Raw genomic sequence first — 23,189 nt, forward strand, 5'->3', positions numbered from 1 at the left:
ACGATGACTTCATTAGATAATATATGATACAAGAGGATACCTTGAATATACGGACATTAGGAAAGAAAAAGAGCAAGGAATTCGCTGCCGTAGTGCATGTTAAGCCTGGGCTCATACGCCTGTTCCAAATTATGATATGCCATTGGCTTTCATTGATCATTCCGATCAGTGGTTCTTAACAAAGAAAGCGTGAGCCAGTTGACCTATCAACGTTCAAATTCTAATGTGCACTACACTAGCGAATACCAATAAAATTTGAACAATTTAGGTGGCTTTATATGCATCTAGATATGTGCAAATGTTGCACAGCTTTCCATATTGTGCCACATTGTTGCTTTTTGTTGACGCACAACGTTGACATATTTCCTCATTTAACATGGAACCTTCTGATCTAGATAATGATGAGAATTAACATGTCAATTTTAAAATGACAAAAGTGACAGCTTGTTTGATGATCCAGTAACATATGTTTAGTTGTCAGTAATGAAAGCACTTCACTCTACGTGTTTGAATCTCTCTCGATGTGCCTAGAAAGAAATTGGATGTATTTATCTATTATAGTGTCATCATTCAGTATGCGGCTGTTTCAAACTATTCTTTTTCAAGCGGTTTTGCAATTCTCCAGTCATAAAATTTGTATTAATTTTTTAATATTATATAAAACAACATTATATTTAATTTTGTATTCAATATTTCGGTAAAAATTTCAACAGTTATATGGTGCAAAATAATCATGTAAAGATCACCCTTAAGTAGTGTCAATGCAACCAAGCTCATAATTCTTTGGATTGGTAAAGGGATGATTATCAAGTATTTTGGACTCTTTTATGGATAAATATGGCTTAAAATGCTTTTGTTTCCAAATTTGAAGCACAGTTAACCATAAATCCTGACACCCTATAATTTTAAAAGAGAAAAACCTTTAACCAGACATTTTTGTGTTCGGTATACCTACAATAGGCAATCATGTTATTGGTTTTAGGCTGATGACACTACCAAAGAAGAACCACTGTGATTTAATATATTTGGTTCATTTCAGAATGTTATAAATCAGAATACTTAAGGGAACTGGAATGAGCGTTTTGAGCGTTTCGATAGTATTTTTGTGGGATATGAGAGCACATCAGACATATCAAATTGCATTCTGAATACGAAGAATGTCTTTCTGATATCAAATAATTTTCATTTTATGAAAATCACGATATAATACAAATTTTATGACAAATTAATGAAATTTGATATTTCTTACATTTTGAGATATAACAGTCCTCGAAGTAAATTTTATAAATTTAATGATATATTCTTAAAGTGTAATGCGTAGCTGGGAGGAAAAGCCGACGATCAATTGAAAATTTTGACCTTTCATATTGAAGATATGGATTTTTTTCCCAAAAGGACCTAATTTTTTTTGGTGTTTTGGGAAAAAAATCCATATCTTCAATACGAAAGGTCAAAATTTTCAATTAATCGTCGGCTTTTCATCCCACCTACATACACTTCAAATATAAATCATCAGATTTATAAAGTTTACTTTGAGTACTGTTAAATATCAAAAATATCAATTTTAATGATTTGCCATAAAATGTGTATTACATTGCGAATTTCAAAAATCTAAATTATTTGATATCAGAAGGACATTCTTCGTATTCAGAATGCAATTCGATATGTCTGATGTGCTCTAATGTCCCACAATAAATACTGTCCAAACGTTCATACCCAATCCCTTAAGGGAACAGAATTGGCCATTAGATATAGAATTCCAAAACCTTTTGATGTCAGATGTTGGGAATATTCACATGATCAATGACTGTATCACAATTGTATGACTCTCATAAATCAGAATACTTAATGGAAAAGAATTAGCCATTAGGCGACGAAAAAAGAAAACCGACCCAGATTTTGAACAAATTGGGAAACAAATTTTCCTGTACAAATGAATGACATGATTAATGACTATATAGCAATTGTCTGAAACCACAACATGATTCTAACAGCTTTTATATAATTGTTTGTTACCATGGTAATATAGGTTGGCAATCTGGGCCTGCTGTTCTTTCTACTTTTCTTCATATTTGCTGCACTTGGAGTAGAATTATTTGGTAAATTAGGTAAGTATAATGCAATACAAGTGACATACCTGCTATTTGTACTGCTAGTGATGTGAGCAATGGGCTATTCCATTTGAAAGCCATACACCCCTATGGAAGACTTGAGCCAAAAAAATTCACAGGGAGTATGTATTTTAAATTCAGTTACCTAAATTGGTGACTCCATTTTAAAGCTACATGCCATGTGTGGAAGATTAAGGTCATGTCTTCCAAAAGGGCTGTATGGATGTCAACTGGAATAGACCAAAATAGTGAGATTTCCTGAAGGTTAAAGACCACTAATAGGCCTGGGCGATACATTGAAATACGACGAGGAACTATTTGTTTTCATGGCATTCAAAAGCGACTGCATTAAAATCGCTGAAATTGATCAAGTTATATAGCCAACAAAGTACTTTTTAGAGTTTGATGCTTCAAAATGGTACATTTTCTCTCATTATATGACATTTTTGTTGTAATAGTACCAAAATTCATACGCACGGCTTCGGTTTTTAGTAAACATTCGCCTATCATATTGTAACTATCAGCTTCGAGGGCGCACTGTCATTTTAAGGTGTTTACGGTTCAGTGCGTTAAAACAAGAAAAGTCTCAGGTCAACCTATGTTGAATTTTTGATCATTTGACATCTAAATCATATAGTTTCACCTGATAATAGTGGCATTGAACTGTGAGAGTTCTGAATGTGAGAAAATTCCACCCGAAATTAGGCATTTTCCCATTGAAGCCCGTGTAATACATAATTAGTGGTCTTTAACCTGAAGGAAGGCCTATCATTGTTCTCAAAATTCTGATTGTTACATGATTGTAATGTACTTTGATGAACTTTAAATACCAGACAAAAAAAGTTTGATCAAGTCATGTGATAACATATTATTGGGCTATTTCAGTTGAAATCCATACACCCTCTATGGAAATTATAGCCTTAATCTTTCACATAGGGAATGTCGATTTCAAATAGTCACCCATTTAGGTAACCCTTTTTGAAATTCACACTCCCTGTGTGGGAGATTAAGGTCATGTCTTCCATAGGGGGTGTATAGATTTCAATTGGAATAGTCCATTTCAAAATTTATATCATTATTTATATTTATTTGCGTAAAACAAAGTAGGTCACGTCTGCATCACACGTTACTAAGCAGATTGTTCAGTGAATGATGTGAAGATGATGTGATTCAGTTAGCCAAGTTCATGTTTACACCGTAAACTGCACTAAATTGGGAAATGCTAAAGGTCTTAGGCATAGGTGTAGGCATGATTAGTTGATGGAGAGGAATGTGAACAAAGTAAATCAATTCAATTCAGAAAAAATAATAAAACAATAATAATGTTAACTTTTTCATTCTTGTTTTCCCTCCAAATATCCTGCATGCAGACTGCACAGATGATAATCCATGTTCAGGTTTGGGTCGTCATGCAACATTCAAGAATTTCTTCAGTGCTTTCCTTACACTATTTAGAATAGCAACGGGTGATAACTGGAATGGAATTATGAAGGTATGTAGGCAAACCAGTATGCAGTCTTTGTACATCGTCTTTGTCTCTTTTGTCCCTCTTTGTACCTGTTGCTTAAAAAAGTTTTGATTATATGTAATTGTTCGTGATCGTTGGGAACTGGTGGCTCATTTTGTATGTATTTCTCCCCCCACCAGTTCCAAGCACAGGGAATAAAAAAAAGAAAGAAACTATGACACTTATGAAAATCAATAGTGACTAATATTAAATTATGAAGGTAAATAGGTAACCAATCATTGATCAGTAAATAAGCAGAAGAATTTAAGTGTTGCATGCACTTAATAATGTGTTAATAGAATTAATGCAAATGTGACTTATCACATCTAAACAGCAATTGTCTTTGAAAATGTTCATTAAGATTTTTCAACCTGCTTAATTATTTGCTTTGACATCTCAAACGTTGGTGTTGGATGTAGAATTTTATGTAACACACTAGTAGCAGACATCTTTTCTTTATAATCCTTAAATGAGTAACATTACATGATTCAATGGTGGGGAAGGGGGGGTGGTAAATTACCCTATTGAACACTTTTGATGAGCATTGGTAGTATCTCTGACTTTAGAATCTCTGATACAAGAGTTGATGGGATAGATATGACACATATTAAATAATGGCATAAAAAGCAAAGAGGTCACCTCGTCTGTGGCAATAAACGTCTATAATGAATTTTGTTTATAAACGTAATATTGACTGATCTTCAAGTTATTTTTTTTTTCATTTTATTTATCCACAGGACACCTTAAGAACTGAAACCTGTGACGACTCTGCAAACTGTGAGTTCAACTGTTGTGCCAATCCATACATGGCACCCATTTTCTTTGTCTCCTTTGTATTGATGGCGCAATTTGTCCTAGTCAATGTCGTTGTGGCGGTGCTGATGAAACATCTGGAGGAATCGCATAAATTAGAGCAAGAAGACGAGGAAGACATGGCTCAGCTTGAAGCGCATATTAAGGCTGATGAGATGGAAGCTAGAAATGGATCTGATGGAGTAAGTAGCAATTTAAACAGGTTGGAGAATAAGTTTAACCAGGTTTTAGGAATGAATGTTCATGCTAGAAATGGATCTGATGGAGTAAGTAGCTCTTTAAACAGGTTGAAGAATGACTTTAACTAAGTTTTAGGAATGAATTTTCATGCTAGAAATGGATCTGATGGAGTAAGTAGCAATTTAAACAGGTATAAGAATGAATTTAACCAGGTTAAGAAATGAATGTTTTATGCTAACCAGGTTTATAAGTTATTTTTGGTATCAATTTTTAATATTTTTTCTTCATCATATTGGCGATATGTTTATCATCAGTACCAGTAAGTATAATATTTTGAAAGATGATGACTGTAGTTTTAAATTTATTTAACCAGGTTATAGGATTTATAACTGGTTAATCTCTAGCTCCAGCCATGATCAAAGTAGATTATAATATCTAATAAGATGATAAGAGTGAATATTGTAACTATAAACCTAGTTAAGTTTATTGTAAATGTTAAACCAAGGATAGTAATTAGTACGCAATGTAGGTGAGATTGATTCTTTTTCAGGTAGTTTGATGGTGAATTTGTAATCAGAACCTAACCCTAACCGCCTAGGGGCTTTTTGGCGACGGGAAGGGAAAGAAGGAAAGAATAAAGAGAGAAAAGAAGGAAAGAAGCTGTTTGCTCTGGGTGGGATTCAACCGAGACCCCTCGCATGCCAAGCACTCGGTCGGCGACACTTTGCCACAGGTCTTGGGCTTCGCTGGCCAGCGAAACCATGCCTATATATCACTTAGGGCGATTGCGTCATCACACCACGTGGGATGCATGCACGAACAGCGCATATATAGAGTAGTATTTTGTAGTATTCAGGAGCGTTAGGGTTAAGGAAGCCTATACTGAGTTTCGATAGTGGTAACCTAACCCCTAACCGTCTAGGGGCTTTTTGCGACGGGAAGGAAAGAAGGAAAGAATAAAGAGAGAAAAGAAGGAAAGAAGTTGTTTGCTCTGGGTGGGATTCGAACCCGAGACCCCTCGCATGCCAAGCACTCGGTCGGCGACACTTTGCCACAGGTCTTGGGCTTCGCTGGCCAGCTGAAACCGTGCCTATATATCACTTGGGGCGATTAAGTCATCACACCACGTGGGATGCATGCACTGAACAGCGCATATATAGAGTAGTATTTTGTAGTATTCAGGAGCGTTAGGGTTAAGATGAAAAAACACATTCAGATGAATGTATTGGGCTATTCCAGTTAAAATCCATACACCCCCTATGGAAGACACGACCTTAATCTTCCACACGGTTTGTGTGAATTTCACATAGGGTTACCTGACTGATATTAAGGTCATGTCTTTCATAGGGGTGTGTACATTTCAACTGGAATAGCCCTTTAGTTATCCAAGGGTCTAGTATGAGTGTAAGATTTCCTGATTTGCTTTATTCTTAACTATTGTGTTGTGCATTTTCTTCCTTGTGCAGAATGCCTAAAATGAAAATTTACTAGTAGCGATTAAAATTTGAAGCCCCCCATTATCTATTGAGAATCTGTAAAAATAACCAAATTCTGACATACACCCAGATAAATACTACCAAATTTAAATGCAATGCAGAAAATCCAGCTGACCTTGAATTTTCCATGTGTGACACACATCTTCATCATAAGAAGTCCTAGAATGTTGTGATGGACTTGCCCTTTTGTTAACTATTAGCGACTTTTATGAGGGTGTTGTATAAGTGTGGCAATTCCAGTCCTTGATCACAACTTAGTTCTCGCAATTTCTTCTTGATTTGGATAGCTTCCCTCACTAATCAAGGAGTTCCCCCATTTAGTCTGCCATTTGTATGACAGCTATACTTTGATCAGCTTGTAATAGGCGTGCCTTATAACATCGCGGATTAATATCAAAATATTTTATTTTTGAGAAATTTCTTTGTGACATCTCGGCAGAAGCATCACACATTATTAATTCAAGTCCTATACTTTGTCTACTTTCTTTAACACACAAAATAAAGACCAGACAGGTCAACTAATAGCACTCTGAATGTGGGTCTATTTTTCGGTGTAGTGGTAAAAGCCCAACATTTCCCACATATTACGAACTAATCAAATTATATACTCATGAAGAAGTTAAAATCACAATGTGTTATGTGCAAAATGTGAATTTAACTTCAATTAAAATCTTTTTCAAGTTAAAAGCTCAATATATTCTCATTTCTACTATCATATGAACCATTAGTAGCAAGTCCCATATGCTTTTAATTTACTTAGATGAAAGATAAGTTTGTTAAATATTGCAACTTTTGGCTAACTACTTCGTCTTTGTGGCGTTGTTATGGTATCTGTAGAGCCTTTGTCAGTTGGGTTATTCCAGTTGAAATCCATACTCCCTATGGAAGACATGTCCATACTCCATAATTCCCAATGGAAGACATGGCCTTACTCTCGTACATGGGGTGTAGGTTTCATTACAATTTCACACTCCCTGTGTCTTCAATTTAGGGTTATGAATTTCAACTGGAATAGTCCATTTAGTGTTTCCCTGTAAATGTTTATTTTTTCTTTTACTCTTATTTGCGAATTTCATTTTGTATGTTGCATTGCAAAATCTCAGCAAATTTAGTATATAGACACAATAGGCTTTTGTTCTAAAATACCCAATAATCTTACTCTCCTTGTATCCTGCACTGGCAGACCTGACTTGCTTTATGTTAATGGGCTATAACAGTTGAAAATTCACACTTCCCCTGTGGAAGGTTTTGGAAGTATCTTTCTCTGGGAGAGTATGAATTTCAAATAGAATGACCCCATTTAGGCAGCCCAATTTGAAGATTCAGTTTGAATCTTTGTAGAAAATGTTTGAAATTCAAATGGAACTGCCTAATATGTTCATTCCATTTGATATTCATACTCCCCCTGTGGATGATATTTCTAACATCTTCCACAGGGGTAGTGTGCATTTTAAATGGAATAGCCCAAATCAAGTCCAAATTTGTTGCAAAATTTATATATTTGGTAACTCCTTGCTTGAATAGATTATTTATTTGTATTTATCAGCTGTTGAGATAATGACAGAAAATGTTATATTGGTTAGAATTTAAACCTTTACTCACAGCTTAAAGTGTTCATTCATGCCAGCTTTCAATATTGTGTCTTTTTCATACTGATGTTATTGATCTTGATGATGTTTGTTTGAAAGAAATGATCAATACTTACTGATATTGTTTTTATTAATACATCATGCTAAAAGTTTAATTCAAACAGATACAAACATGTTTTCTGTAATTAATTCTTTGCATTCATACTGCGTATTCCTTTTGTTGTACTGACCCGTGTCTATCTCTCTTTCTCTTTCTTTTCCTTTTTATTTTTCATCTTTTCTCACCACGCCTAGGAGCAAGAGACGCCTTCACGCCACTTCTTAAGGTACTTGACCTTTGTGTCTATATATATGTCTATATATATGTCATTCCACTATATGTAACTCATTTGTGTCAGAATATTTTAGTCCGTAACTGTTAATTATTTTTTGTTAATATTAGTGTAACAGATCTATTTCCTGCAAACATATAACACCCAAAGATTTAGATTGTATCATATATAATGCTATGGCAAATCCGCCATCTTATCTTGAATTGTCACTCATGGAGGCCACTTTAAGTTTGGCATTCATCTGCAAGGGCTGAAATTGAATGTTAAGTTTGAGCATTTGAATGGTTTGCAGTTCTTAGCACATTTTTTCGCCCAATGCAATACACACAGAAGGCAAACAATGATGCTCTTTGAATTGAAGGGTGCATAGCCCCGTGCATAGCGAAATAATCTGGAGGCCCATATTTTGCCCTCCATGAGCGACACACAAACTCGTTGATTTCTAGACATCATATGGTTTCCATGGTTACATCTGCATTTCTTATGTATTATAAAGAATTAGGTTGAAAACAGTGGTAAGTAAACTGTGATGAGAGAGTTTGGATTATAATACCAGTGTGAACATTGCAGCAGTGTATTTTGCTTTATATGTAGCAAAGCCTAGGATGTTATCAGCGGAATCAGAAAGACTTCAGAAGATCCATGCTCATCAATGGGTCGTTAATTGTCAGGTTTTCGTTATTACTGTCCGATATTGTCTGATATCAGTTTATTTAAAAAGTGCATAATGGGCTATTCCAGTTGAAATCCACACACCCCCTATGGAAGACATGACCTTTATCCTCCACACAGGAGGTGTAAATTTCAGATGGTGTAACCTGAATGAGTGACTCCATTTGAAATCTACACCCCCTGTTTGAAAGATTAAGGTCATGTTTTCCATAGGGGGTGTATGAATTTTAAATGGAGTATTGTCGATTGAAATCCCCTGTAGCAAACCAATTAAGGTCAAATAGAATTGTGACTTTTCATAGTTTAAATGGGGTCATTGTTAAGGTTGCTTTTCGTAAAATTGTTGGTGGCTAGTAAAATGAAAATATGCAGTGAATATTTGTCTTACATGTCTGTTATGTATCAAAGTTATGTAAGGCCTTGAAGGAAAAAAAAACAGCAAATTGTCTTTTTTTTGATTGAAATTTCCTTTATACTATTATTGGTAATCAGTGTTTATTTCAAAAATTCCAAAGAATCTTAATAACAAGTTGTTTATTATTACTTTGTATGGTAAGTTAGATGTCACAATGATATCAGCACTATGTGATGTACATGTGAAAGTCACTTGATTTACATGTGCTACCTACATGCTGCACATGTGATACCTTTATCCTGCACATGTGATAGTCCTCTAATTTACATGTGAGACCTTTATGCAGAACATGCAATAGCCAGCTAATTAACATGTGAGACCTTTATGCTGAACATGCGATAGACCCCTAATTTACATGTGATACTTTATGATGAACATGCGATAGACCCCTAATTTACATGTGATACCTTTATCCTGCACATGTGATAGCCCTCTAATTTACATGTGAGACCTTTATGCTGAACATGCAATAGCCAGCTAATTAACATGTGAGACCTTGATGCTGAATATGCGATAGATCCCTAATTTACATGTGAAACCTGTATGCTGAACATGTGATAGCTACCTAATTTACATGTGAGACCTTAGTTCTGGACATGTGATTGCCATTTTATTTACATGTGAGACCTTATAGCTGAACTGGTAATTGCCACATAATTTACATGTGATACCTTATGCTGAACATGTGATACCCATTTGATCTACATTTGATATGTACATGCTGTACATGTGAAAGAATATGACATTTTCACCCGTTACATTTCTACCCTCAGAGCTATTCCTCAACAGATCTTCTTATCTATTCTGATGAGAATAAACGAATCATGGTTCAGGTACTTTTCTTGACTTCCCTAAACTTATCTCTCTCTCAACTTAGCATGCCTTTATGAATAACCCTTCAACAACGTTTGACACCTCTGTTGTGTTTGGCCATTTTTGACCTTACTTTTCTGACTAGTCTGCCTTGCCACCTTGCTTTGACATTTAAACCAAGAAAAGATGTCTTGCCCTCACCCTTGGTAATCCAATATGACAGATCTCCTGTAGCTTACACTGGCATGGGAGGTTGTTAAATTTTATAGGCTTAATGGTTAATGGCACATCTCCAACACTTTACTTGAACCCTTGCATAAAAAAGCAAAGTTTCATCTTGATAAATTTCTGTAAATAGTACAAATACAAAATTTCACATAATTGGCCAGAAAAAAGCCAACTCCACCCTGGTTTTTATGTCATTCATGAAGATTCAATGCTTTTATACATTCCTCCCTCATTTGGGCTTGGCCCCAGTTGCCCCCCCCCCCAAAAAAAATTGAAAAGCTCGCTATTGTAGGTAAAAACTGCGAAATTGTATGCAAAGTTTCAGATTTCTCAGGATTCTCCTTGTTTTATGTACAAATGCCCCTGTTGATGCCAAATTCTTGACTCGGCCATAAAAATATAATATTGATGGGAGTCATTTTAGAAAAGGTTGGTACAGAAATGGTCAGTTTTTCAAAACTCACCAGGCATATCCACATATTTTTGAGCCCCACCCCTTTCCTCCAAGGATATGCAATAGCAGGTCAGAAAATCAAGGTCAATAATTGGTTGAACAATGCCTACTACTGTTTTTCAATGTATTATATTTTAGGTGTAGTATTTGTACAGATATTTATAACCACCTTGCTATTGGTGGATGCATGGGGCTATAACAGTTGAAATGCATACACCCCCTATGGAAAACATGACCTTAATCTCCCACACAGGTGGTGTAGATTTCAAATAGTCATTCAAGTAACCCCTTTTAAAATTCACACTCCTTGTGTGGAAGATTAAGGTCATGTCTTCCATAGGGGGTGTATGGATTTCAACTGGAATAGTCCATGGTTTGCAGTGTACTTTTTATTAGGCTTTTAAAGGCTAAGAGCTATGCAGGATTTAATTTTTTATTGCATTTTTGGCCATATCTCAGCCAGATTTTACATTGAAATTTTTTTTTTTTAATAAAAATGTAATGAGCCAAATTATAATTTTTATACATTCTGCACTGTCATCTGAGGCAATTTGTTTATCGTTATTTTACAAACACAATTTCTTGTCAAGTTTATTCTTGTATATTTGATATCCAACTTCACTCAGGTCTAGACAAAATAAGCTCTTTATCATTTAGAAATAAAACCCACCATATATTTAGAGTCATTGTGTTTGTTTTTATTTTAAGCCTTGTTTGCTAACAAAATTAATATTATTCTGGCTGCACTTTGATTTCATTGCTTTAATATGTACAATTCATGAAAAAGTCATTTGCGAAATAAAAAAGAAGCAGAGACAGGCCTTTTAATCAAATTAATTGTTATTATCTAATTTTTCTGGCTATGTTCAAGAAGATAAATCCTTAAAAACTAAAATACATTAAGAGTAGTGATTGCTGTAATAAAAGTCAGATATAAAGAAACTAGTTTTTTGGTCGATATGTTTAGTTACGACGAAAAACCCTATGTTACCAACAGTGAGATTCCAAGAGAAACAGTTAAACAGTTTGGTAGGCTATGAAACAAATTAAGATCCCAAATGTTACCAACAGTGAGATTCCAAGAGAAACAGTGAAACAGTTTGGTAGGCTATGAAACAAATTAAGATTCCAATGTTACCAACAGTGTGATTCCAATAGGAAGAGTGAAACAGTTTGGTAGGCTATGAAACAAATTAAGATCCCAATGCTACCAACAGTGAGATTCCAAGAGAAACAGTGAAACAGTTTGGTAGGCTATGAAACAAATTAAGATCCCAATGTTACCAACAGTGAGATTCCAAGAGTAACAGTGAAACAGTTCGGTAGGCTATGAAACAAATTAAGATCCCAAATGTTACCAACAGTGTGATTCCAAGAGTAACAGTTTGGTAAGCTATGAAACAAATTAAGATCACAATGTTACCAACAGTGTGATTCCAAGAGTAACAGTGAAACAGTTTGGTAGGCTATGAAACAAATTAAGATTCCAATGTTACCAACAGTGAGATTCCAAGAGTAACAGTGAAACAGTTTGGTAGGCTATGAAACAAATTAAGATCACAATGTTACCAACAGTGTGATTCCAAGAGTAACAGTGAAACAGTTTGGTAGGCTATAAAACAAATTAAGATTCCAATGTTACCAACAGTGAGATTCCAAGAGTAACAGTGAAACAGTTTGGTAGGCTATGAAACAAATTAAGATCCCAATGTTACCAACAGTGAGATTCCAAGAGTAACAGTGAAACAGTTTGGTAGGCTATGAAACAAATTAAGATCACAATGTTACCAACAGTGAGATTCCAAGAGTAACAGTGAAACAGTTCGGTAGGCTATGCAACAAATTAAGATTCCAATGTTACCAACAGTGAGATTCCAAGAGTAACAGTGAAACAGTTTGGTAGGCTATGAAACAAATTAAGATTCCAATGTTACCAACAGTGAGATTCCAAGAGTAACAGTGAAACAGTTTGGCAAGCTATGAAACAAATTAAGATCCCAATGTTACCAACAGTGAGATTCCAAGAGTAACAGTGAAACAGTTTGGTAGGCTATGAAACAAATTAAGATCACAATGTTACCAACAGTGTGATTCCAATAGCAAGAGTGAAAACAGTTTGGTAGGCTATGAAACAAATTAAGATCCCAATGTTACCAACAATGTGATTCCAAGAGTAACAATGAAACAGTTCGGTAGGCTATGAAACAAATTAAGATCCCAATGTTACCAACAGTGAGATTCCAAGAGTAACAGTGAAACAGTTTGGTATAGTTGCATGACCTATGAATATTTGTAAATACCAGTAGTTTTAACAAATTAGTAGAATTAGTTTACACCGTATCATCTTGAGAAAATCCTAAACCATTTATTCATTTATTTTGTCATTCATTCTCTGATACCTTTACCCATTTTCTTCATTTCATCCTTTTCATAAAATATAAACAGTTTTCCTAATGTTTCAAATTATTCATTGTTATTAAATTTATTAATTTCATTTTAAGTAACAGTAAATATTTATTGAAGCGTCTCAAAACATTGTATTTTAAGTACAAGAGCAAATTAAATTTTTGTAATACATTTTTAAATCGGCTTACAAATGTTGACGTATTAAATTTTAAATAACTATGTTTGGTAGAAATGGTAGTTATATAATATATAACTTTCTGCAGTAGAAATGTTGGTCAGATGTTTCTCACATTATGTGAGCATATTATAATTTCAATTCCTTATTCAACAAAGTTGCCGAAGCAATATCATGCTGAGATATTTGATTCTTAATAATTTGGCATTCTTTAAGACCTTCAGTTTCTTTATCTTACAGCTATTGGGCTAAACCATTTAAAATCCACACTACCCATGTGGAAGATGTTAAAAATATCTTCCACAGGGGAGTATGAATTTCAAATGGAATGAACACATTAGACAGCTCATGCACCCTCTTTAGAAAGATTCAACATGAATCTTCCACAGAGGGGGTGAGTTTCAAATAGAGTTGGTTGATGTGCTGCTTCCATTTGAAATTCATACTCCCCTGTAGAAGAAGATATTTCCTAAATCTTCCACAGAGGGAGTGTGGGTTTTAAATGGATTTACCCATTTAAGTAATTTAACACATTTGCTATAAACTTCTTACTGACCCAATTGAGTAATAATAAAGATGTGGTACTTTACTAACAAATGATTTCTTCTGCATTTTGGTTAGTTTATGATTATGTTGCTAACAAATATGTTATTTAGCTTTTAAGAAAGCACATAATACAGTACGTTCATTACATTTAAGCACCTCTTGCGGTATTATTTATGCATGTTATTAACATTTTCATGCATTTATTATTGATTTATTTTCATTTCATGTTGTGTTTAACCCCATGGCCACTACTGCCTTTGTTATGTTACAGAGCCACTGATTGGTTAATTATATGATAAAATCACCTGAGTAACCAATCAAAATAGAGCTTACAGATCTCTGAACAGTTTTAAGCTTTGTCTCCTTCAGCCGTACTGACCATTCTTACCATATCTCTGATTGGTTCAATTCATGATATAGCCCTATTTATAACCAATCAAAATAGTTCTTAGATAATTTGGCTGGCAGTGCCCATGGAGTTAACTCAGAAACACCATCCACACATGTCATTTATTTTGTGGCATGGAATTTTCATGATGAATATAGATATTTTTACAGCCGATTTTCACTAATTTATCAGATTCTATAATTGCAAAATGCAAAATGGGTATAACGGTGAGACCCTGTTTTGGGTCACAACTTTATTTGGGGTCAAGACCTACAAGTTGTTTTGTGGTCAAGACACAAGTTGACAGCTCCTGATGAAAGCATCCTGATGAACAGTGTATGAAATGTTCCAAGTTGTATATTGATGGGAAACCTGTACTCCTAAAATTATAGTAAACAAATAACTTGGAAGTTGGAGTTACACTTACCAATTGAAACTATCATAATTTATTATTATCACTTCATCTTATGTATATGTTCATTTTCTTTCATGTTAAAAACAACTTCTATGTTTTTTCATTCCTCATTTGTTCTTCTCCTCTCAGCGGTTGCCCCTAAGCGACATTATATTAACAGTGGGCACTCCACCATTAATGGTAAATGTAATGGAAAATTACTTCAATTTAAATCGTTTTTAATGTGTTCACCATTTTTGCTTTGTAGACATCCCAGCATGATTTCACCTCAAATTGGATAGTTGTAGTTTGCAATATTTTTGTTTACACATGCAATAATAATCAGTGGCAGCACCAGAAAAAAAAGGGGGGGGGGCATTGGGGTGAGGAAATTAATTTTACTGGGGGAAAGAGTTCTGACTGGGGGGAATTTCCCCCATGGTGCTGCCTCTGCCAATAATCAAGTTTAAATTCCTTTTTCTCCAAGGAAAAGACATCATGTTTTTTATATAATTTTTATATAATTTATGTAGAGTATGAGTATAGTATAAGTTTGAGCAACTTAAAATCAACTATACTGATGTGTGCATGCCAGTGCTTGTGTTGTGGTGGGTGTGCACATGAGGGTGTGTGAGGGGTGTGTACTTGCAAGTGTGGTGTGTGAGTGTGGTAGTGGATGTATCAGGATATTCCAGTTATCTATACACCCCCTATGGAAAACATGACCTCAATCTTCCACAGAGTAGGTGTAAATTTCAAATGAAGTTACCTGAATGGGTGATTCCATTTGAAATCTACACCCCCTGTGAGGAAGATTAAAGTCGCATCTTCCATTGGGGTGTATGGATTTCAAATGGAATAATCCAATGTGGGTTAAATTTCCATGTTAATTTGATTTTAATGTTGCTTGCATAATCATGATTATGTTGCTTTATTTAGCACAGCAGGTGAAATAATTGCATGTTTGTTTTAGGTCAATTGTTACCAGTGGTACAAGGATGATTCAAGTTATAGTAAGGCCGTAGTAAGGTCTGCATCCACCTACGATTTTATCAAGATACATCCGAAATGATTTTGCGTGGATGTTACTTGCATTTGAAATCTATGGGTTAGTAAAACCACACAGACAATGCAGACTCATCGTTGTTAATCGGTGATGAGCAACGGTGAAACATGATTGAAACTGTGCCAAAGGACAAAAAGGACATTGTCAATGTTCCAAAGAAGTAGAGGATCATCAGTCAGTCAAGCTACAGCGGCATAGCCAAGATTTTCCCAAGGTGGAGGCTTTCAGGGGGGGGGGGGGAACACTTTAACAAAAGTGATCAAAAAAAGGCCTTAAAAACCTAACGTTTCACATCGGCCAATATGATGTTCCACAGAGGAAGGCTATGTAATTTCACATCGGCCAATATGATGTTCCACAGAGGAAGGCTATGTAATTTCACATCGGCTAATATGATGTTCCACAGAGGAAGGCTATGTAATTTCACATCGGCCAATGTGAATGATGACAGAGAAAGGTTTTACTTGACTTGAATCCAGATTGACTATCTCTTCATACCGCTAAATCATTGCTGAACTGTCAACTTTGGCCAATTACCTACACTGCTCACATAAATTATCTTAGTACATGCATGTATCACAATTGAAATCACAGTTGCTTTTTCAATCTCAAATTACACAATATGTCAGTTTATTCTAATTTTATGCATGTGCAGAAATCACAGTCATTTTTCAATATGCACAAAATGTCCTTAAACATAAACAATTTGTCAAGTTTTAACTGGTCTTAACTGTTTCATTTTGTTGCATTTACAGCATAGCAACCCAGCATCACGTCAGAACATACCAAGACAGATGTGCCATCTACAGCCGTGCTCTGCCGCTAAAACACTTGTAACAAGAGTCCACTCTGTGCCTGATAATTACCAGTTTAGACCCCCAGCTTACAGTACTAATGCTACCACAGCAGATGATAAACATGATGACGATACAGGTAATAAAACAAAAATATCCCTTTAAAAGGGAATGTTCTGTGTCTAGTGTTTAGACTCCCACCTTACAGTACTAATTATAATGCTACCACAGCAGATGATAAACAAGATGAAGATACAGGTAATAAAACAAAAATATCCCTTTAAAAGGGAATGTAAAGTCCCAGCTTACAGTACTAATGCTACCACAGGAGATGATAACCCAGTGTCATTATATTATTTTTGCATAACTCAAAACTTAGTGGAACCTGTCTTTTATGTACCCAAGGTCTTAAAATGCACTTAAACCCTTTTATGTTGATAAATAAAAATTCTACATATTATATTTCATCAATTTAAGACCTATAAATGTCTTTTTCCCTTTGCCCTTTGGCATGTTTTATCTTACCAAATTTTATGGTAAATTACAGTATTTTACCGAAACTTTCCCAGTAAATTACCCACGGTTGTTTGGTGGTATGTAAAACTGAGTCATTTTAAAGAAAAGTTGAACAATGATGGCACTATTTATCTAGAATCTTGTTTGCATATTTACAAGGGGTAGACCAAGTGTGTATTAGAACATCAGCAAACCAACTAACAAATGACAAGGGAATTGTCAAAAAAAACTTAATGTAAGGTATATGCCGAGATATCGTTCTTCATTTTTCCATATTTTGTGGACGATTTCTGTACTATATTTACTGAATGTTAGCGTTGAATGGGTACGTACACATAGAACACGTAGTAACTTTACTGGTTTGTTGATCAATACCACTGAATCGATCGACAATCATCATGAGAATAATACAAAGAGCAATATTGGCGTATTAGTTACAGCCGTGATTATTTGCTTTCATTTAGAACATCTCCACCGGTACTGAATTATACATTGATTGTGGTATGACTGAGAACCTATGCACGCATCTTGCTGATTTGAATATACTCAAGCGATCATGCCCTTTTCATGAACGACCCAAACCAGCCAGCCGTAAAGTTCAGACTAAACGCTGGAAGAAGAGAGGAAAGGGACGAAAAAGTCAGAAACAACAGATTTATTCAATCCCTGTTATTCAGAACGTGCGAGTCGAACCCAATATCACTGGCCAGACTGGTTTGAACTTGAACAACTTACGCGGTTTGCCCAAACACAATGAAAAACTTCTTAATCTTAAACTTATGGAATGCAAGATCTGCATGCAACAAAACTATTCAAATTTTCGACAACATAGTAGACAATGATGCTGATGTATTTGTAATTACAGAAACATGGCTAGCTGAGAATGACCGTGTTGTGATTGGGGAATTGCTCCCACAGGGGTATTCATTCATGAATTTCCCTAGGAAACTCGATCCGCATGGTGGCATTGGGATCATATACAAGTCTAATCTTAATATTCAAAAAGCTCCAACTGACATTGATCGCCATCTTTTGAACATGCATCTGTCATAATTAAGAAACTTGGCATTAGACTTATCCTAGTGTATCGCCCCCTCCGTCGAAAGAAAATGGCCTTAAAGTGCCGCAATTTCTTGAGGAGTTCGATCATTCATCAGCGAAATTAGCATGGCCCCTGTAAAGACTTTACTATTAGGCGACTTTAACATCCATGTCGACCTCCCATCCAAACCTGATTCTGCTCGATTCCTAGAATCACTCGCTGAAAATGGTTTCCAACAGCATGTTCATCAGTCTACTCATAAGGACGGACACACTTTGGACCTGATCATATCTACGCAATGAAGAAAATCTTGTAACTAAGTGCCAAGTCTTGCCAACGCTAGGATCTGATCATGAACTTATTAACTGTGCAATAAATTGTGAGAAACCCCAACCTATGAAAGTTTCAAGTAATGTTAGAAATATAAAGGGGATTGATAGTGTTTCATTTGCTAATGACCTTGCATCAAGTTTGAGCGACCTGGACTTTGGTGAGGACTCTGCTGAGGAGATGCTTGGGAAGTTTGACTCTTCTATTCTAAGTGTGTTGAACACCCATGCACCTCAGCGACAGCGTGCTTTCGCATATCAAGCCCACGTCGCCCTGGTTTGATGAAACAATCAGAGATGCTAGGCGTAACGTAGACAATGTGAAAGAAAGTGGTTAAAAAGTAAGAACCAATGTGATCATGATGACTATGTTGAACAAACTAAGGTTACTAGTAAACTCATACAACATGCCAAGGAAAACTATTATCAAGAACAACTTGAGAATTCAAGCAATAAGAACATGTTTGTGACTCTGAACAAACTCTTGAACAATGTTACTAAACAACTTCCTGACTTTGATAATTTGAATGAAATGTGCCATTCATTTGCCAGATTCTTTGTTGAAAAGGTTTCTAAAATCAGGCAGGATCTTGATAGTGTACCTAGTGCTCTTCCAGATTGCAAACCTTTAGAGTACTGTCAGAATCTTTTAAGCAAAAATGTTTCTTTGTCTTCATTTAACCAGGTCACTGTTGAAGAGGTGTGTAAAATCATATCATCTATGCCACCCAAATCATGTGCTTTAGATACCATTCCTCTGTGGTTGTTTAAAGAGAACGTTGAATTGTTGTGTAAACCGTTAACATCTATAATTAATGTGTCTTTAAGTACAGGTGTCTTTCCATCTAAGCTCCGTGAGGCGATTGTATCCCCCCTCTTGAAGAAGCCTTCCCTCGACAAAGAGGTTTTAAAGAATTTCCGCCCAGTGTCAAATATAAGCTATGTGTCTAAGTTAATGGAGAAGGTCGTGTGTAGCCAGATTAAAGACCATCTCAATTCCCACGGCCTCCTAGAACCATTCCAATCCGCGTACAGAGAACTGCATTGCACAGAAACTGCTCTCCTTCATGTTAGAACTGATATACTAAGATCTATGGACGAAAATAATGCTGTTGCGGTTGTATTACTCGATTTATCCGCCGCATTCGATCACGGTAGACCATGCCATCCTATTGAATCGGCTTAAGCACACCTATGGAATATGTGGCACAGCCTTGGCATGGATATCATCTTATCTTCAAAATCGTTCTTTTCACGTATCCGTCGGAGATGCTTCATCTAGCAATCACGCTCTCCATTATGGGATTCCACAGGGCTCTGTGGTTGGCCCGCTCTTCTTCGTTTTGTATACATGTTGTCTTGGTGCTATCATTCAGAAGTACAAGATCAAGTACCATATGTATGCCGATGATGTGCAGCTTTATTTACCGTTTAATGCTAAATCCGAAAGTGATATCAAATTTGCCATTGACAAACTCTCTTCTTGTATTAATGAAATCAGTGATTGGATGACTAGAAATAAGCTCAAACTTAACAGTGAAAAACCGAGTTCTTTATAGCATCGTCTAACTATAACATCAAATATATCAAGGACATCTGCATTAATATTGGTGGCAGCACTATATTGCAATCTCTTGTTATCAAAAACCTTGGTGTTGTCTTTGATCAGACGATGTCAATGACAGGACATGTGAAACACACGGCGAAGTCCATCAATTTCCACCTCCGTAACATCTACAGGATCCGTCGGTACATCACTGTTGATAGCTGCCACAAACTTGTCCGCTCACTGATTTTATCCAGACTTGACTATTCAAATGCTATGATGTATGGCATCACATCCAAAGATCTGAAGAAACTTCAATCTCTGCAAAATAGGGCGGCGCGGATTGTGTTTAGATTGGATAGGAGACATTCATCAGCTCCATTGCTCAGAGAACTCCATTGGCTGCCTCTTGAATCCCGGATAGTTTTCAAACTCATGCTGCTGGCTTATAAAGGTATCCATGGACTACTGCCGTCTTATCTCACCGAGTATCTCATTCCTTATGTTCCATCTAGAAGAATTTGAGATCTGGTGACGACAAGTTACGTCTTGCCATACCACGCACAAAACAAACACTTGGGGACAAAGCCTTCACGGCAGCTGCACCCCGCCTTTGGAACTCTCTGCCCATTCACATCCGCCAACTCCCTTCCATCCATAGATTCAAGAAATCGCTCAAAACCCATCTTTTTCCAACATGTTAATTTTCTACTTGCCTCTTGATAGTGAGCTTGTCACCTGTTTATATATGTTTTTGCATGTGTATATATTTAATTGTTGCTTAACAGTGTATGCAATGTTTTTAGTATGTGTAATGTAAGTTGTAATTTAAGATGTAATTTTTAAAGTCTCTTTGTACAGCGCCTTGATCTCATTGATAAGGCGCTTCATAAATGCTGTTTAATAATAATAATAATATAACTCATATTATTTGGCCCATTTAAATTTAAAACAATGTAAATAGCGCCCTCAATTTGCACACAAATGTACAGTTTATAGAATTAAAATTACCACAAAAAAGCAGAAAAAGATGAATAATTTGATATAGAAACAATAATCTATGTTAAAAATTGCTACAAAATATATGTGAATATAATGTTTATTATTGTGATAGCTTTTGATTTTACTCAGGCCTAGAAATGAACATTATAATGTTTTGTTAGAAAAATTAATAAATGATCACATCAAACAACTGTGTACCAGAGGTTTATTTTACTTACTAAATCAGAACTCTGAATTCCTGCATGATGTATTTTGTAGCTTTAACCATCCACATCTGATCAATTGTATTGTGTGCTTATAACCCTTCATCTCACAGCATCCTATCAGGATTATTCACCCAGATCTGAACCATCCACATCACCACCTCAATCTCCTATTGAGCCCCTCTACTCCACAAGCATAGCTGCATCTGTAGGATCACACCCTCAGGGTATTGAGCCCGTTATTATCCTACATGATGTAGCTTCAGTTGGAGCAACTCCTGATCCACAACATCCAAGTTCTGTGTCAAAACATAAAACACATACAAAACGGAAATCAGTTATATTAGATTCCTTACACTTGGAAATGCCAAAAGATGATGCGTCTGCTGTGGAGACGCCGGATGCGGGACCTTCTCGTAGTATGAGTCCGCGCCAGTCTTGTGTCATTGAATGTCTTGATTTAGAGACATTAAGGGCAGAGGAAATTCGACAAGCGGAGGATCGGGTTAAACAATTTATCCGAGGGCGCTCGATGGTGAACAATTTGACAAGCTATTTTGAAAGTTTAGGTGGTGATGTGGAAAAACGGGAACGCTCTTCTACTTGGTTGTAAACTTGCAAAGGATAGTTTTGATTAGGATTAGGAGGTAGATATTGCATGTGACCGGCCCATGCATGAAGAATTTTAATAAATGAAATCTTTACTAATTTACTGCATTGAAGCAAATTTACTAGTAAGTAAGAATCCACCTACATAGTGTTACAGGTCCCTTTAGTTCCCAATAAGAGATTTCTGCATTATATAAATAATTCAAACACATTTGCTTGACAAATTCAGTAAATGAGTTCTAACGACTTTAGCTTTTGCCATCAGGGCTGATAGAAGTGATGATGTTTTTGTTTTGAGCAGTATATCGTATCTCCCGATCACATATACGATCCATTGCTCAAAACATCATCACTTCCGGGAAATGTTGTGAGTACTCATTTAATGGATATGTCAAGCAAAAATGTTTGAATTGTTGTTAAAAATGTTTTAATACAAAATTTAAAAACACAAACATCTTGTAATATCCTTCACAGTTAGTTTTGTGTTTTTTTTAAAGCTAAGCATTGTGAGCTCAAAAAGGCAATATTCCTGATCAGTTCAGCTGTACCACAACATCCCATCTTAATTCTTTATCTGTTTTTGAGATGACCAGTTCTGAACCATACAGCAAGAGACAGTATGTGGCCTACATGTTGAGTCACTTAAATCAGATTACATTTGTCAGTCCAGCTTTCCAGAAAGTGACTAGTTGTTAAAAATGTTTTAATAAAAAATTTAAAAACACAAACATTTTGTAATATCAATTACAATAGTTTTGTGTTTTTTTAAAGCTAAGCATTTTAAAACAATATTTTGTGAGCTCAAAAAAGGCAATATTCCTGATCAGTTACGAACCATACAGCAAGAGACAGTATGTGGCCTAAATGTTGAGTCACTTAAATCAGATTACATTTGTCAGTCCAGCTTTCCAGAAAGTGACTGGTCTGAGACAATTTGTTGATAGTATGTAACAGTTTTTATGCTGGAAGTATTTTGACCAGCATATGGTTGAATGAGTAATACCCCTCCCCTTTTTCAGCTAATATGACTTGGTAAAATATATCAAATCACTTTAGGGATCTCATTTAACTGCATGCCATATAGTGCAAGAATAATTGAATTTAGAAAAGTGAAATGAATCATGCTTTGAATTTTGGTGTAGCCTGTTATATCTCTCTTACAATTCAAAACAACCAAAATTAATCTTTAATGAAAAACAGTATGATTAGACAAAACTCTTGCATGTAGTATATATATATAATCACTGACAACTCATTGTACCAAGTATGGGCCCTGTGGCTTTTTTAGTTCCAAAGATATGTTGTAATAGATAAAGCAATGGTCACAAAGAGGAGATAAAAAGAAGGATGCCCTGTTACGCAGGCATAGATAAAGAGCATAAGCAGAATAATTATGCCCTGTTACACAGACATAGATAAATGAGGGAATTAGAGCATATAATTAGAAATCCCATACTAACTGCATCCAAGCATGATACCTGCTTGCTTACTAATATCAAATTAGGGCATATAATTAGAAATCCCATACTAACTGCATCCAAGCATGATACCTGCTTGCTTACT

General features: G+C 35.6%; 1 protein-coding gene across 1 annotated transcript in view; it reads left to right on the forward strand.

The window, feature by feature from the left end:
- LOC140164180 (voltage-dependent T-type calcium channel subunit alpha-1G-like) overlaps window positions 1-23,189 on the forward strand; it is a 188,979-nt gene that overhangs the window by 161,324 nt on the left and 4,466 nt on the right. Inside the window, 4 exon segments of the mRNA XM_072187422.1 lie at window positions 2,030-2,108; window positions 3,482-3,603; window positions 4,356-4,613; window positions 16,341-16,518. Coding sequence (XP_072043523.1) covers window positions 2,030-2,108; window positions 3,482-3,603; window positions 4,356-4,613; window positions 16,341-16,518 — 637 coding nt within the window.

The sequence above is a fragment of the Amphiura filiformis genome, chromosome 11, assembly GCF_039555335.1.
Source record: "Amphiura filiformis chromosome 11, Afil_fr2py, whole genome shotgun sequence".
Classification (NCBI taxonomy): domain Eukaryota; kingdom Metazoa; phylum Echinodermata; class Ophiuroidea; order Amphilepidida; family Amphiuridae; genus Amphiura; species Amphiura filiformis.